Source organism: Saccopteryx bilineata, chromosome 6, assembly GCF_036850765.1.
Source record: "Saccopteryx bilineata isolate mSacBil1 chromosome 6, mSacBil1_pri_phased_curated, whole genome shotgun sequence".
Lineage (NCBI taxonomy): Eukaryota > Metazoa > Chordata > Mammalia > Chiroptera > Emballonuridae > Saccopteryx > Saccopteryx bilineata.
In genome coordinates, this window is record NC_089495.1 from 22357321 (window position 1) to 22375857 (window position 18537).

Consider the following 18537-nt stretch of genomic DNA (forward strand, 5'->3'; position numbering starts at 1 on the left):
GGAATTCTTTACATGGACTCTATATAAAATGATCTGTAATCTAACTAAATACTTGTAATATAAATTCACCACTTTGTAAGACAACTTTTTCTGTCCTGGAATGTGTCTTAGCTCTGAGAAGTTCATCCTTATTTTTATATAAATCCTCATTACTTAAATATGCTTACTTCTTTTGCTACCTTCTGTTCCATTTTGTGTAAACCTCTCTCTTTCCCTACCACTCTCGTTTGCTACCTGCTGGACACCAGAATCTGGTATTTCCCCATTTCGAACCTACTGGTTGTTCCTTGTTGTATTTTGAGACATGCAAAAAGTGGTAGAATTCAATAATCAATAGGAAATACAGCAGTGATCATTTCATATTTCTATAGCATTGTCTCTCCCATTTTAATTCTCCATTGACTAAAGGCTAATGTTAAGGAGTAAAGTGAGCAGAAAGCTAATCAAATTATCAAGACAGCTTTCAGGAGATTTAAGTTCATCCTCATAAGGAAAACAAAAGAATTTTCTCGAATTGAATGGATACATGTAAATAACACTGAAGACAAATGGAAGAGTTTTCATCGGTAATGAGCTGTTAAGGATTTAGCAGTTAATTTTGTCTCACTTTTCAGATTACGCTCGATGTATTGGCTGATATGGGTCATGAAGAGTTGAAAGAGATAGGCATCAATGCCTATGGACACCGCCATAAACTAATCAAAGGAGTAGAAAGACTCTTAGGTGGGCAACAAGGTAAGCTATTCAGAAGTACAATTTCAGATGTCAGAGGTACAAGTAAGTGTCCAGGCTGGTGTGTGAACTCAGGTGGCCGTCCACGGGGCCCCGGAGCCCAGCTGGTGTGGCACCTCCTGCGGTCCCCACCATGCTTCCTGGCAGCGCTCTCCCTCCCATTGCTCTCCCTGGAACGGAGTCACTTTCTCTGTCTTCCATACTTTATATCTTAAATATCTCTGGAGTCGTACTTGTCCTTTTCCACCTCTGTGACCTAATCCAAGTCACCGTCACCTTTTTCCTGGAATGTCCTAACCACCTTCCAGCTTATCCTCGACCTTCACTTCTTCCCCCTCCCAGTACCTTCCCTGCAGTGTAACCAGAGAAATCCTTTTCACATGACTATAGGGTCGCATCATTCCATATCAATAGCATCCCGTTGCTTTTTGGATGATATCAGATGTTCACACCATGGCTTTTCCTGATCTGACCTGTCTCTCCATGTCATCGTGAACCTTCCTCCCTCCCTTACACCTGGGAAGGTAGTCCTTCGCCACCGTACTTGGCTGTTACAAGCCTCCGTCTTTCTCCTTTGTGTGCCTCGGGGTTCATCGTTCCTCTCTGTTAGAAGTGCTTTCGCTGTAGGAAAGCAAAAAGAGGGAAAAGAAACCATTGGAATTAGTCTGCAAAACTATTGAAACTGCAAGAGTGATATAAAACTAAATGTTAGTGGGTTTTAAGCTGAAGTCTTGCTTATTTATCTGTATTAAATGAACAAGGATAATGAAATGAACAAGAATACTGTATTGTAAATTTATTATAAGTGACCATCTGAAGCCATCTTGCGGAGTTTTTAGAAAAGGGTAATTCTTATAGTTTAGACCCGACCACGTTGTAATTACAGTGTGTTTCTCGTTTGTGTTAGACATAGCTTCGTGAATGTTCATGAATAAATGCGGTCTGACAAGTAATTATTGAGCCCTGTTGTGCGTACAGGGAACTCTTTAAGATGAAATAAAATTGGTCCCCAAACACATCTCCATTACTTCGCATATCTTTAGATGTACTTTAGATGAACCTTCTATCTTAGGTTCAAATTGCAAATGGTTTATTAGACTGTTACAGAGTATCAATTATTTATGACAAAGTTTTTCCTAAAATAGTCAGAATAGTGTGGACCTCTGTTAACCTGGGTAATTTTTCTTTCCTCCAGGCACCAACCCTTACTTGACTTTTCACTGTGTTAATCAGGGAACAATCTTGCTGGACCTGGCTCCAGAAGATAAGGAGTACCAGTCAGTAGAAGAGGAGGTAATGTGCATCCGAAGTGTTGGTTACCTTTTCCTGACATCTGTGGTTAAACCTGTTTCTCCAGAACAGATAACTTGTCTTAACTGGACTTGAGGCCACCTGCCTGTGTACGCTCTCCCCTTAGCCTCTGTGGTGGAATACTGCCACTGTGGATTAGCACTGTGCCATACGGCTTTCACACGGAACGCCCAGGGTTGCAGTGAGTGGTTCAGATCTGTGTTTTCATTCTGGAGACTTTCTTGAAACTCATCCAATAAGGATCTTATTAGCACTATTCTTTTAAATTGCTAAAGCGCTACTTGGAATGATATGGAGTGAGAATCTTGCCCATTGGACAGCAACTAAATTCTCATCTTGATGTTTTCACAGCATTATAAAACATGATTTTTATATATTATGCCTAATTTTCACATAATCATAGAAAGTGTGCCTCAGAACTTGAGTCACAGTCACAGTGACTCATCTCTCCAGTCCCAGTGATTTCAAAGCCCCTCAGTGAGGTGATTCGTGTGGACCTCCGGGTAGATAGACGCCATGGAGACTCGCTCCCACTGATGACGTAATGAGCAGAGTGCCTGCTGGCATTCTCTGCTTTGCATAGAAAGGCTTGCATGCGCTTTTGTTTGTTTTCTACTTTTTAATTAGTGCTGATATTATTCCCATTCTGGAAACTCGGGACAGTTACTAGGGTGAGTACTGCAGCTCAGACTTCAGGGAAGCACCGCGTCTTCTAGTATCTTATTATTGCCTGAGCTCCTAATTAGGTAATAAATTCTGATAATTTTGTCAAATGTGGTGAATACTTTCATAAATGGAGTGGTAAATTAGAGAATTAACTCTTTGAATAAATTCTATGAGGAACTTGGGTTTCCAGAACATTTTCTTTTCCATAATAATTTTCTTTAATTTTAAAAGTGGAAGAAGGGTAAGTAGCATTCAGAAGTAAGTTATTCCACTTAGTTATATATGATACCCAACTTCTTCGGGCCTGTTTAGATATACTTGGAGATCCCAAATTAAAGAGATAATATGGAATATTTCATCTAGGGAAACAGCATTTTTTTATGTTAAAAATTCTTTGCTTATTTTTAGCATCTGTTCAGTGGAGTAGTGCTTTGACTTAGTCACAATATTGCTTCCATTCTCAATAACATAAAATAGTGGTGTAGGTGACTTCATGTGACATTTATGTTTCTCCATTGTGTTTACAGAAAAATATTTCAAAGCTTTTATTAGAAAAGAAAATGCAGATGTTTAATATTTCTGTTTATGACTATTTTCTCACCAGAAATACTTATCTACCAACCTTGTTGACCAATTTATAATGGACTCATATTTATTATAAGTGCTAAATCTTACAGTGATCAGTGAAACAATGTAATGGAATTGAAATGTTGAAAACAACGGAAGGAGTGTCTTTAGAATACACCCTGGCGTATTTTCAGAAAGCCTTACGTTATTTTTATTCTGTAGATGCAGAGTACAATTCGAGAACACAGAGATGGCGGCAATGCTGGCGGCATTTTCAACAGATACAATGTCATTCGAGTAAGTTTTTAAATTTTTAGGGCAAAAATTGGGTTCCTGAAAATCAAGTATAGACAATGAAGGATTGTTTTTTAAAGTCACAGTTTCAAAGTCAAGGATGATCATTCACCTGCTGCCCTGTGTCAGCTGTCATCGTCCTCACTACAATACACTGTGTCCCCTCTCAATACCATGCTTCACTGGAAGTAGAGTCACCAGGAACACCACAGACACAGACAGAAGGCTAGATCAGCTGGTATTGGCGATGAGACTCCCAGCTCATCGTAAATTCAGACTGTAGTTGACAGTAGGTTTTTTTATCATCATCATTACAAAGCAGCAGTAAAGCCCTGGTTTTAAAAATCTAATTGAATAAGTGATTATATTAGAACGAATATATCTATCTCCTCATGTTGCTGTCTTAATAATATGGGATAGGTGACTCCTATATGCTTTTTTCCAAAGGGATATTTTGAAGGTGAATGAAATCTGTTGAGAACTGATTTAATCCTTTGGGTTAATAGACGTATGGAAATTACACCAGCGCACATTAGAATTACCCAGGGAGATTTTTTGCAAAATACAAATTTACAGGCCCCTGTACCTGAAAATTCAGTAAGTCTGGGGAGCAGCCTAGAAATAACATTTTTAGTCCTCGGGTAAGTCTGAGGTATAGCCAGGTCTAGAGCAGAGTAAGGAACAAAAACCGCACCTGGAAATTACATCCCTAAAAGCCAGACTTAACTAAATTACACTGACCTGGCAACTTTATCATTTTAAACCTTAAACTGCCAATTAACATAAATTGCACTCAATTACTTCTTTCTTCCTCATCCTTAAAGATTCAAAAAGTTGTGAACAAGAAGTTGAGGGAACGGTTCTGCCACAGACAGAAGGAAGTGTCTGAGGAGAATCATAACCATCACAACGAACGCATGCTGTTTCACGGTGAGTGGGGACAGGAGTGACTGAGGCATGCTGTTTCACGGTGAGTGGGGGCAGGGGTGACTGAGGCATGCTGTTTCACGGTGAGTGGGGACAGGAGTGACTGAGGCATGCTGTGTCACGGTGAGTGTGGGACAGGATGACTGAGGCATGCTGTGTCACGGTGAGTGTGGGGCAGGGTGACTGAGGCATGCTGTGTCACAGTGAGTGTGGGGCAGGGTGACTGAGGCATGCTGTTTCACGGTGAGTGGGGGACAGGATGACTGAGGTATGCTGTTTCACGGTGAGTGTGGGGCAGGAGTGACTGAGGTATGCTGTGTCATGGTGAGTGGGGGCAGGGGTGGCTGAGGCATGCTGTGTCACGGTGAGTGGGGGACAGGAGTGACTGCGTCTCCAGCTCTCGCGTTCAGGCCCTATCAACAGCCGGTGTCACTGACTATATTAGTGTCATGTTAGAAATGGTTCGTTTTCATTTTTTTCCCAAATAATTATATGCTGATACCAGCTTTCTGATGCGTTACATCCCTGTACAGGCTTTTTAAGGCATATCCAATGAAAACAAGTAATCTGACATTGTTTTATGACTTCAATTGCAAGATGAGCCTTCTAGAGAACCATATATTTTTATTGTAGGTTAGCATAATCGCTTGCTTAAATTAAGACTGGGTAAAAATAATCTGTATTTTTGAAGCTACATCATACTTTGCAATCTAAAATCTCTTGCCATCTGCAAAATAACATCTTTGCTTGGTGAGCACTGTGGGTCTTTGATAAGATTTTAGTACATTATAATTTTGTGTAATAGCTTACAAAATAAACTTTTCAGTTTGTATTATTAATTACTTTCTTAATATCAATCTGTCAAGTGCAAATAGTGTGTAGCTAATTGATATTCTAGAAAATGTTCAAAAACTAATTATTCTATCTTTATATATTTAGGTTCTCCTTTCATTAATGCCATTATTCATAAAGGCTTTGATGAGCGACATGCATACATAGGAGGAATGTTTGGTGCTGGTATTTATTTTGCTGAAAACTCCTCTAAAAGCAACCAGTATGTTTATGGGATTGGAGGAGGAACAGGCTGCCCCACGCACAAAGACCGGTCCTGTTATATATGCCACAGGTGAGCATGCTGGCTCCCGTGTAATGGCCGCTGTCCTCGGGTCAGGAACCAGATTTGTTTCTCAGGCTATGCAGAAGTCACAGGTTATCCTTAGTCTTAATTATTCCTAGTGAATCAGACAGGTTGGGGATTGGGTAAGAATAGTAGATCAGCCTCTGCCCTAATAGGAGCAATGACAGCAGGACTGAGGCTAATGGTGATACAAACTTTCTTGGCGAGTGCCATCCCAGGGAAATGGGAACGAGGGCCCAGAAAGCAGTGAGGTTGAGGAGGAGGCAGAATAGACTGAGGTTCATCAGGAGCTGGCCACAGTCTCGGAACAAGTGCAGGTAGTTGCTCAGTCCATGAGACGTCCTCAGGGAAGCTGTATGAGCTGATGCATCTCGGAACAGTGCATCATGGGAGAAGAGAGGTGGATTTATCTGCTGGCTCCTGTCTTGCATTGGTCAACATTTGCCTCACAGGCCATTGATTACCCCCACCACCACCACCGCTCTGGGTTGCTGCATTGCAGAATGTTCAGCAGTGCACAGCAGTGTGCAAGCAAACCGGTGAGCAGGCTGGGACCAGTCCCTTCCACCTGCGCGTGGCAGCCTGCAGCCTCGTGGCCACTGCGCAGGTCCTGCCGCTTCTGCCTCTGAAACAACAGTAAAGCCCTGGGGCCGGGAGCAGAAGGTAGGAGGCGAAACCTGTCAGGTCAGGCTTTGTGTGACATACGGACTGGAAGTGGCCATGGCACTGGGCCTGGCCTGCCGAGCCCGAGTGCTCAGAGTCCAGTGATACCATAGCGCCGCCACAGTGTGGCGCTGGAGCGCAGACAGCCTCCCTCTCCTGTCGGTCCAAACCCTTTCCTCTGGGGCCCAGAAGAGGGCGCCGTTACAACCACGCCAGCATCCATGGGTCATCAATAAATCACTAAAACAGCCAGCTTGGGCAGGACCCAATGGTACTGGGCGTGGCACAACTTTTAATTGATTGAAAATAATATCTGATTAGTCATATCGCAAAGATCATACTAAAAACATCACTCCATTACTAAAAACAAACTATTTAAAAGATCACTATTTACATTTAACAGTGTGGCCGATCGTACTGTTTAGTTTAAATGTTTATTGTTTGTATTAAGTGTTGGCAAACTTTAAAGGACTACATGATGTTTTAGGCTTTGCAGGCCATATGATCCCTGTCACAAAGACCCAACTCTGCCGTTAGTGCAGAAGCAGCCCCAGAGAATATGTAAATGAGTGTGGCTGTATTCCAATAAAACTTTATTTACAGAAACAGGCGGTGGACGAGACTGGCCCTTGGGCTGTAGTTGGCTAACCTCTGGCTTAGTTAGCACAGTGCCTCCCTGGCAGCCCTTCTCTGTAACTGTAACATCTGCCCTATCCACGGGCCTCCCAGCAGGGTGCTACTCAGCTTTCTGTCTAAGCAGGGATTTTTGTACGTGGTTCACTGTTACTGTTATTTATCTCATCCCAGTTTTTACTTCATAATGAGTAAAACCAAATCTTAATTTCAGATGCCATTTGCTTACTTTCTTCACTTTACTCCTTTCCTTCCGTACAAGAACTCAGTTTTCACTAGTATTTCTCTTTTTCCACAAGTCAAAACATGCCAGATGTTTTTCACGATTGACTTAAACCGCACTAAAACTGCTTTAAACTTCAAGGGTAACTGTTGAGCCTACTGTTTATGATAGACCAGTATTTCAAATCTCATCCCATTCCTACTCCTAAATATAAAGAAGACATTTAATTTGCTTGCCGTGTATTAAATTTTTAAAAAATCAATATAGCTAACCATTACGTCATTTCAAGATTTAAAGCTTCCTTTAAAGCATGGATTTCCTCTTTTCTTTAGACAAATGCTTTTCTGTAGAGTGACCCTTGGAAAATCCTTTCTGCAGTTCAGCACCATGAAAATGGCCCACGCTCCTCCGGGACATCACTCAGTCATTGGGAGACCAAGTGTGAACGGGCTGGCATACGCCGAGTATGTCATCTACAGAGGAGAGCAGGTATGTGACTCGTCAGGTGAGCGTGCCGTTACTCAGCGTGACCACACGGAATGTGGAGACCACATAAGAGTTACAGAAAACCATCTAATAAACTATCTACCATATAGTCCAATGGCACTAGCGGCTTCAGGTCAAAAGGAAGATAGCAGAATTCTTTGACGTTTACATGACACACAGAACCCAGCAGTCACCTCTCAGCCAGGTAACACAGTGTGAACAGAGGGCTGCTGAGAAGGGGGCGGGGGCTCATGCTGTTCTGAATAGATGCCGTCTGCCTCGTGCCCCCGCGCGGCAGTGGGGAGCTGAGAGCAGGGCCGTTGAAGGATCTTTGTTGTGGGTGTACTTGCCACAGGCTGGCCACGAGTCAAATCACAGATGCTCCTCGACTTATGATATGTCCCAATACACCCATTTTAAGTTGAAAATAAGTCATAAATGCATTTAATCCACCTCACCTATCAACATTGTAGCTTAGCCTAGCCTGCCATAAATATGCTCAAAAGACTTATATTTCCTTACAGTTGAGCAAAATTATCTAACGCAAAGCCTGTTTTATAGTAAAGTACTAAACGTCGTTAATTTATTGAACACTGTACTGAAAGTGAGGAGCAGAATGGGTAAACTTGACAGGACGGGCGCCCCTGGAAGCGCACTGGCGCACGGGGGCGTGTCTGCGGGCAGTAACGGGCACCCCTGGAAGCGCACTGGCACACGGGGGCGTGTCTGCGGGTGGGAACGGGCACCCCTGGAAGCACACTGGCACACGGGGGCGTGTCTGCGGGCGGGAACGGGCACCCCTGGAAGCGCACTGGCACACGGGAGCGTGTCTGCGGGCGGGAACGGGCGCCCCTGGAAGCGCACTGGCGCACGGGGGCGTGTCTGCGGGCGGGAACGGGCGCCCCTGGAAGCGCACTGGCACACGGGGGCGTGTCTGCGGGCGGGAACGGGCGCCCCTGGAAGCGCACTGGCACACGGGGGCGTGTCTGCGGGCAGTAACGGGCGCCCCTGGAAGCGCACTGGCGCACGGGGGCGTGTCTGCAGGCGGGAACGGGCGCCCCTGGAAGCGCACTGGCGCACGGGGGCGTGTCTGCAGGCGGGAACGGGCGCCCCTGGAAGCGCACTGGCGCACGGGGGCGTGTCTGCAGGCGGGAACGGGCGCCCCTGGAAGCGCACTGGCACACGGGGGCGTGTCTGCCGGCGGAACGGGCGCCCCTGGAAGCGCACTGGCGCACGGGGGCGTGTCTGCGGGCAGTAACAGGCGCCCCTGGAAGCGCACTGGCGCATGGGGGCGTGTCTGCAGGCGGGAACGGGTGCCCCTGGAAGCGCACTGGCACACGGGGGCGTGTCTGCGGGCAGTAACGGGCGCCCCTGGAAGCGCACTGGCGCACGGGGGCGTGTCTGCCAGCGGGAACGGGCGCCCCTGGAAGCGCACTGGCGCACGGGGGCGTGTTTGCAGACATGACGAATGCGAAAGCTGTATCCAGGAAACAGCCCCTCAACACCGCAGGGCACGGTGTTTACCTCGTGATCGTGTGGGTTCAGGCAGCTGTGGCTTCTGCCAATGCCCCGTGTCACAATAGTGTCGTACCACACACCACTCTTGGAAAAGATCGGAATTCAAAGAGTTTCTACTGAACTTTTATCACTTTGGCAGCACTGTAAAGTATTTATTAAAAAAATCACAAGTCAGAGACCATCTAACAGTTCATTCAATTCTGCCAACTGCTTGAGGCTCCAGAATAAAATTGTCACCAGAAACTTTCTATCATTTACAACCCAATACTTAACTTTCTCAGTATTGCTAAATACCTATCCAATTTTCTAAAAACAGAAATCAGTTTATCTGAATTTAATTAAATTTCAAATAGTTACTTCATGGATGGAGAAGAGAAAAAAGAAACGAAGTACAGTGTTATTACATGCCACCAGCCTTTGCCAGGTCAGGCGTGGTGCAGAAGGAAAAACTGCCAACGAGTCCTGACCTGCATTGAGCAGATGTGCTGATTGGGGTGTATGGGCAAAGCAGTGAACGCTTAGGTGTGTCAGGGCATTGAGCAAATGAGTAAAGGTGTTTGGGCAGCTGGAGTGTCACTGTTGAAGAAAGGACACACAGATGTGGAATGGGGGAAAGTAAGAATGACACTAGGGCTGGACTGAAATCGGAGGCATTGATATGAACTCATGGTTCCTGCTATGTGTGTACACACATAAATATGTGTTGTATAGGTTTATGTGGAAGAATAGTGTAAGCGCATGTGTGTATAATATATATGCACATGTGTTTGCTGAGAGTTGAGAAGCTCCGATAGCAGTGAGTACACCTAGAGCCCAGATCTTGGTCTCTAAGACCATTCCCCACTGAAAGGATCCCAGGCTCTCTGGGGAAATGGCTCATCCCAGGGCTGGAGCAGGATGGGAACAAGGTGCGTCTGGAGCATCTGGAATGCAGAAAAGTAATGAAGTGCTCAAAAAAAGATGGGGCCATGTCACAAGAACACCCAGCCCGCTTGAAGGGACTGCCACTGGCTAAATCTGGAATGATTTAAATAAACTCAGTAATAAATTTTAAACCATTGCAAAAAACCAAATTCATCAATCTGTACTGATAACAAGTAGATAATAAATAGGTGAAGGGAAGAGGAAGGCTTTTCCTGACAGGAGAAAGCCGTGGGCAGTTGGGTAGATGTGGACGGAGGACCAGATTAGGAACATCATCATCTTGCAACAACCATTGTGGAAAACGGCACTGATGGAAATCAGGCAAGAATCATCAGTGGATGCTAAATCTAGGGGATACTTTTGACAGGGAGAAGGATATTTACATGGTCGTCTTATTAGTTAGAAAAGAGGAAAAAAATCACAGTAATTATACGTTGGAGAAGTGGGGGCAGTACCTGACCAGATGATCAGAATTAACATCACCAGTGAGTGACAGACACGAGTGTACCTCCAGGTGCGATATTTGGGATGGGCACATCACCTGTGCAGTATTCCAGCCAAAAATGTGTAACTTCAGCCTAATCAAAATGAGGCATGTTCTGTTAAAAATGTGATAAGACTGGATTCTTCAAAATGTCAGTGTTATAAAAGACAAAGAAAGGCTTTGAAAACTTTCCAGATTAAATGAAACCCAACAGACAGGAAAACTAACTTAATGTCCTGCCCCCAAATTGGATCTGGTACTAGAAGAAAAAGGACATAATTAGATCAATGGACAAAACTGGCATGTGAATGGTAGGTAAAGTCCATCAGTATAAAATATAAATTGATCCTGTGCTTCTGTAAGAGATTGTCCCTATTCTTAGGGAAGAGATTATCCCTATTTTTAGGGAATAAACATACTGGCACATTTAGGGATAAAGAACCATGATGATATATATAACTTAATTTCAAATGGTTTAGAGAAAAAATGTATGTGTATCTGTCTGCCTGCCTGGTGTTTAGAGAAGTAGGGGTAAGTGCACATAATAAAGCAAACGGGATAAGTAAAACCCTGACAATAGGTGGATATGGGGAAAGGGTATAGTAATTGTTTTGGATACCATTTTCGTTTTTGTAACTAATGTATAAATCTGCAGTTGTTTGCAAATACAAAGTTTTAAAAACTACCAAAGAATAAATTTGTCAGATTTTTGTTTAAATTAGAAACTCTAGACTTCTAGAGAAAATGCTTTCACTTTGACTCAGTAATTTCACTTCTAGAAATTTATATTAATATAATCAGTGATGGTCATAAAAAATTCCTATAAGGATGTTCATCACTGTCTTGATTATCTATTGAAATTTTTAAACCTAAATGTTCAACAAAAAGAAGATGATTTAATCAATGTTAGTGTATTTATATGTCTGTGACTAAAAAAGACATTTACATGATAGATGTTAAACAGAATCAACCAAAACATAAGAGAAGTTATTTTTAGGAATTGAAATTATAAGTGATCTCTTTTTTTTTAGCATACACTTTTCAATATTTTCTAAGTTATCTATGCTAAATATAATTTCTTTGATATTTGGGTGGCTTTTTAAAAATTATCTCCAAACTGTTGTCTTTACATTATTGGTGACTCAACACACTTCACCCTTCCTCCTTCTAGCCCAATAGATGACAGCATCATCTGTGATAAATTTGGAATTGTTCAGCAGAATTATCCTTTCATTTAACAAGCTTTTATTCAACACATGCTATATTGAACACTATGCTGGATGAGGTGAACTCTATCCTTAATTTTCTTATTTATGGCCTCTGGCTCTCTACAGATGGATGAATGCAGTGTAACTAATTTACAATATTCAAAGTAGAAATAACATTGTAGCAGTTGCTAGATTTGAGGATTTCTACATGTGTATATACCAATATATAGGCACCCATTCACGAGCTGGCCTTTTCCAGGCCAAGTGTGTGTAGCAGAATAGTGCTGTATACTGCCTGGAGGCTCCCACATTGAGTAAGGCTTATACGCAGCTGCGAAGGTAACCTGTGTGTTCTGTCCTTCCCAGGCATACCCAGAGTATCTCATCACATACCAGATCATGAAGCCGGAAGCTCCTTCACAGACTGCGACAGCCGCAGAGCAGAAGACCTAGTGAACGCCCACTGGTAAAGGCCAGACTGGATTAAACCTGGGACTGGATTACAATGGATTGTTTCCAACAAAATCAATGTTCTATAAATCTCTGACAGCCTAGAATAAGCTGTTTGTCTTTTATGAAGCATTGCTGTAGTGATGAATATAGTATGAGTAACTGATACATACTCAACTGCTGCTGTTCCCTTTGAGGAAATGTTTACAGGGGCGGCCTTTTAATATATCTCAGGCTCACTTTCATTGCAATTATCCATTTCTAAAATAAGATTGCTGTGATCTAGGCTTGGAAATGGAAAAAAAGGAAACATACCCAGTGCTTTCCCAAGTGTTCACAATTCACACACTACATTTGCTTTGTTATCTGTGGCACGTGTGTATAACAAGGACACACACACCAGGCTCATTTTTTAGTTTCTAGACATGCGTCATTGGCTTTTTTTTCCTCTTCTTTTTGCTTGCTTGCTTTGATAATAAGCCAGCTTATGAGGATATTTTTTGCACGAAGTCACACTGACAAAATCATTAGCAGTGCAACCTAAGCTTCTGGCTGAGCAAGACTAGTTTCCACTGTGTTTTCAGTTTGATTTGTATCTGTTCTTATAAACATACAGTAAGATGGCAAGGAACAACATCTCGTTTATGAATTGGCCAGTCTTACAAGGGAAAGGTACAACAGGAACCTGGCTCAGGAGCTGCAAGCCCAGAGGCGGCAGAGCCGGTGAGGGCCACGCCCTCACTCAGAGGCGGTCAGTCAGGACAGAGCTGGCGTGGGGGGCCCAGCCAGGAGCAGTGTTGGCACACTGTCCCAGACTCCGGGGACAGGCCCGGGGCCTGTGAGGAAGGGCCGCTTAGCACGTAGGAGGACCGTGTGGCCCTAGACTATTAAAGGACTGTGGGGACTCCGCTGCGAGCAAGTTCTCTTCTCATTTAACCCGCAACACCAAGACTGTTGCCCCAGAGTCAGCCGCCTCTTCTCCAAGTACAGTCAAAGTGGGTACTTCATTGCAGTCACAAAGTTTTACTTTATTGTTTCTCTGGTTAGGAAGTCAGGATTTAAAACTGGTTTAGTAGATAGGCCCAAATGCAAGAACTTCCTTTGTTTACTCCATATTTGGGGTTTATTTTGAGTGAGGTGCTTCAGATAGTCTATATAGGTCCCTGCACTAAACATCTTTATAGATAAGGAGAACAAAACTTGAAACCAAAGCTCTTTCAGTTATTTTTTTTTAAGAAAGGTGGAGAAATACCGTGCTGTTACTTCATGAAATTACTACTTTGTTTTGCTGTTTGACTCAGCATTTGCCAGTGCGATAGACGCGTGTTCAAACTTGGCCGTGGCAGTTCTTATGCTCGCCCTTTGACTGGCTGTCGAACTGAGCGCGTTGATTCGTTTGCTTGGACAAGCTGCGCACCTACTCAGTTCTGAAGCAAAAGTAGTTATGTGGTGAAAAAGGAAAAACAGGAAGACACTAACCTGTCATTTCAACTTTAAGTCCTGAAAACTAGTTTGTTTTTTTAATACAGGCTGATTAAGCTGTGACCTCATTTCATTGCCTAAACAAAAATAAAAGTTACATGCAAAAATTCTAGAATAGGGTTCTACAGTATACACTTTGCTTTCTTTCTAGCCTGAGTCCATTGCTAGAACGAGGCATTGGGAACTATGTAGTTTGAGTTTTATTGCTGAATCCTGTGTGGGTCCTCAAAATTAAATCAAGAATTAGCCTCAGTTTTTGCTTCTGTTGAAGTTTTAGTGGCCCAAGCTGGGTGTTTGTGTCTTGGCTACTTGTTTAACAGCAGAGAATCCATGTGAAGCTTCGAAGTGATACTCAGTAGAGGGCTTACTGCTCCTTCCCGTGTTTGCTGCGTGTGACAGTGGGCTGCAGGGAGCGGCCTCTGCAGTTCTCAGGAGCTGTGAAAGTGCGGATTACTTGCCTCCCCACTTAGGTAGAGGTAAAAATGGTAAACCCAGCTGTGATTTTTAGTTAAGTGAAAGGATTACTACGGTAGAGATACCAAAAGCCACTAGCTAGCTGTGGTTTTATCCTGTTTCCATCGCACTAAGTAGATTAATGGACACGCCAATTTTAAACTTCAGCCTTACACTTCAGAAGCGAAACTGTGTTCACTGTTTAAACTGCCAGTGTTCTGTATGGTATGTTCTGTGTGCCGAGTAAAGGTACTGTGTGAGGAGACATTGCAGTGCTTCTTGTCTTGTGATGATTCAAGTCTGTAGTAGTTTTTGGAAGAATGTGGACATATTATTCATCTGCTAAAGAGATGGGTTGATCTCTCCCAGGAGCCAAATACATTTTTTTCAAAACTTGAAAACCAAAGGTCATCATGAGAGTACTCAAATTAGCAAAAGTTGATTACATTTGGAATTTCCTATACCAGTGTGAAAAACCCTTTGGAATGTAAAAGTATGACATTGAATTAGGCAGAAATCCATTTAAGTTCTCACATATGTGCTCTATAGAAACACTGGCAAGTTGAGGACTTCCAATACGGCCTCCCCTGAACTGGCCCCTCTGTTACCCAGACCGAATGAGAGAGAGGTCTGGGCCCCCCGCCAGCTTTACCGTGTTCTGAAACCAGAGGGCTCTGGCCAGCCGGGTCCAGGGTGCGAGGCATCGGCCAGCCTGGACACTGCAGTCGGGCCTCCGCTGAGCGCCGTGGACTGGATACTGGGCCCGTCTGCTCGGCCTCCTTCCCTCTCCCCAGATTGCTGGTCTGGGATTATGAATGGCTCCAACAACTACCTTTGACCCCACTCACTTTCCGTCCTTCTTCATTTTGAGTCTTGTCAAAGGAGACTGTGCCTCCCTGTGCGTGTCAAAACCAGACCAGGGTTAGGCCTCCTGCTCTCCTCGGAAGATTCTGCCACTTCATTAACAAACGACAGTCTTAATTCTGTGCAAAGTAACAGCAGTACAACCAGGAGTGTTAGTGACCTTTCCTTCTTGGAATTTGGAATTTCTGCCTTTTCAAAAACATAAGTGGAATAAATATTATTAGGATGTTTTCATGAAATAGCATCCTTATGCCCATTTGAGCATTATGTTAGGGGCTAGACTAATTTCCCTTTGCTCTCAAAATAACAAAGTGCATTGACATATAGAGAAATGCCTGAACATGGCAAATAAAGTAATACAGATTAATATTCTATTCTAGCCTTTACACAAAAAGAAGAAACTGGTGCACTCTGGAAGAACAGCCTTAGCACGCAGTCAGCTGCCCAGGCTTTCTCTCGGCACATCCCCCAGGTGTGCAGTGGTTTGTGGGCCTTGCGCACCCCCTTTTTGAACATGTGCACTCTCTGGATTTCTGGAGACTATCTTTGAAACAGAAATGGTGTGCACTTTTAAGCACCTTTCCCCCCAGTGTGTCCAGACAGCCTTCTTACCAAAAGTGCTCATGGTGTGACAGTTTTCTTTGGGGCTATTATCTTGCATAGTGAAAAAGATTTTAGTCAATCAGGGAACACTGAAAACTGGCATTAATACAGGGTTTTATATGTCAGAAATTTATTTCAAGACTAAAGTGAAACTTGTTTGATGTCACATCAGTGACAGGGGAATGAAAGAAAGATTGTTGGAGATAGTGTTTGAGCTTTGATTGAAGTCATCTAGCGTGTGACAAGGAAATGCTTTTTTTTTAAACCACCCTTAAAGGTGAGGCTTCTTCAGACACTTTATGGATTCTGAAATTAATAGACAAATATTTCTTCTTAAGAAAGCCTTAACTATGGCAGAAACTTTTTAACCTTTTATATTCTAATAAAGAGTTCTAATTTTATTTCTTAGTGTTGGAAAGGCGTTAGTGCACTGGGTATGTCTCTGTGTATTTCACACCTGTTATGCTTCTTTGATGAGAGTATAATCAACCCATTCCGATTTCTCTCGGTCTGAAATGGCCCAGCTCCCAGATCGTCTGGTTTGGAGAAATGCTGGAAAGACTTCGCTCCTGTTAAGTTGTGTGTCTGTGGGGGTACAGCAACAACTCACAAAGTGATACCTTGCAGAATTTGGGTGTTGCACAAGCTGTTTCTTCATTACTTTAAATACCAGGCATGATGATAAGTGAAAAACAGTAGGAAGCTAAAGATTTCCTATACTCTGAGGCCACATATGCTCACGGTGTGACAGTCCGCACACCTGCCAGCGGGCTCTGCCTCCTTCGAAGTCACAGTCACACATTCTCACGCTGTGGAGATGGCTGCGCTTGGCTCCTCGCCCCTTCCGTTTCTTGTCTGTGTCACACCCTCGCATCTTCTCACCCACCTGCCGCCCATCTTCCAAACAGGTTTCTCACTCTCTAGAATTCAGGTGGTTTTGTTATTTTTTTTATTTGCCCATTTCTGCAGGCAACCCTGAAAGTGTTTGCAGAAAAATTCAGTGAAACTCTGATTGAGGGTGCCCCTTACATACCCCCCCCCCCAGGGTTCAGGATACAAAGCTAGAGAACACAACAGTCAAAATTAGAAAGGAACAAAATCTTTGAGGCTAATACCCAGACCTGGAAGATGACCTTGACTATATAACCCTTATATTCATTACACGAATATTTAAACCCTTCGTGTGCATCTATAATGCCTGCTTCTGCTTCCCTTGTTTCAAGTTCACCCTGACTTTGTGATAGTAGTGTTTGTCTTTGATACCTACCAACTGAAAGGTACTTTTATCAGCAAGGTTTCTCAGAACCATTTACAGAACTAGCTGGGAGGGAATCTAGAATGTTTCCTGGCAAAGCGTTTGGTGTCGTACTTGTGTTTCTCCCTGTGGTGTTGTCTGTGTAGTGACCAGCGTGGTGCCTCTGGCTCATTATCGGTGTTGTTTTAATTCTTAGTCTCTGTGTGACTACGGGGGGGGGGGGTTCCATCCCCCCATCTTTCCTAAGTTTGTCTATTTGTAGGGTTGCCAGGTAGAATACAAGACACCCAGTTAAATTTGAATTTCAGGTGAATAATTTTTTAGCTTAACTATGTTTCATGCATCACTTGCCATATATTTACAATAAAAATTCTTTATTTATTTGAAATTCAAATTTAACTGAGCATCCTGGGTTTTTTGTTTTGTTTTTTGCTTTTTTTTATTTTACTAAACCTGGCAACCCTGTCAACTCAGTCATGGAAAATCCTTCCAGCATGTCAATCCCTCTGGTCCCCCCTTTCCCGTGGAATGGCAGACCCTTCTCCACCACCCTCTGCTTCCCAGAGGGCGCCGAGGAGCACGCCCTGCCTGCATGGTGGGCTCCTGCTTAAGGCATCTTTATGATATTTAACCTGTAATTGTGCTTTGGCTAAATGTCTAACTTACAGTACTTGTAATTGTTTAATATTCAATAAAAACATTTTTAAAGTATACTGGATGTAAAGTATCTTCATTTCTGTTAGTTCATTTCAACTTGACCAACCTTAACACAGCTGACCTAAAACTGTCAGAATACAAATAACAACCACCCCTCTTGTTGTGGTGTGATCTGTATTGGAAGTGCCTTCTCCTCGCCTCTAAACCCACGTGGGAGTTGTGAAGTTCAGCGATAGCAGGAGAAGCACGTGATCCTTTTAGAAATATCTCTGAAACAAAGGGTCAGGGGCCTTGGAGCCTGACCTCATGCCATTACCATGGCAGCTCAGGGGCCCTGCCCAGCCTCTTTTGCTCAGAGACTTCTTCCCTCCACCTGTCCTGTTGGAGAAGAGAGAGGGGATTCCTACCTCATGCCGTGGTAAACATTAAATGCCTAGCACAGTGCCTGGTACTTAGGACTCAGAAAATTGTTTTTCTCCCCCTCCCCTTTCTCCATGCCTAGTAATTCATTAGACAGCAAAATGGAAGCTAGAATTTTATCTAATTTCTTTGCCAAAGGGATTGTCAGAATGTCTCAAGGAGACATAGATTAAGTACTCGGAAGCACTCTTAACAGCCCTGCAAATAACAGTAGGTATCATCACTGAGCCCTTAGGATGAACTGGGTATTTTGTAGATAGCATTTCCCAACAACCCTGCAAAAGAGCTACTTTAATCCCCTTTTGACAGATGAAACTGGCACTCAGAGTGGTGAAATAATTTATTTTATATCCCAGAATTCTTTCCACTTTATAGTGGTACCAGTCAGTATCCACCAGCAAACTCCGGCTGTATGTGGAGAGTGAGTGTTCAAGCAGGAATGCAAACAGCAAGGTGACTACCGTGTGGTTTTCTACCGTCTGCTTCTCATGAGAAAAGCAGATTCTAAACGCCATTAGACTCAGGTGCTCCCCTTAGGTTATTGCTGTGTTAACATAGAAATGACCTGAGTTGTGCATA

General features: G+C 43.4%; 1 protein-coding gene across 1 annotated transcript in view; it reads left to right on the plus strand.

Annotated features, from left to right (window-relative positions):
- Nucleotides 1–17592, plus strand: part of TNKS (tankyrase) — a 214663-nt gene extending 197071 nt beyond the window's left edge. The window contains exons 21-27 of the mRNA XM_066237626.1: nucleotides 615–735; nucleotides 1928–2025; nucleotides 3499–3573; nucleotides 4395–4500; nucleotides 5437–5623; nucleotides 7487–7643; nucleotides 12141–17592. Coding sequence (XP_066093723.1) covers nucleotides 615–735; nucleotides 1928–2025; nucleotides 3499–3573; nucleotides 4395–4500; nucleotides 5437–5623; nucleotides 7487–7643; nucleotides 12141–12227 — 831 coding nt within the window. The 3' untranslated portion in view covers nucleotides 12228–17592. The remainder of the gene's footprint in view (nucleotides 1–614; nucleotides 736–1927; nucleotides 2026–3498; nucleotides 3574–4394; nucleotides 4501–5436; nucleotides 5624–7486; nucleotides 7644–12140) is intronic.
- Nucleotides 17593–18537: the final 945 nt, after the last annotated feature.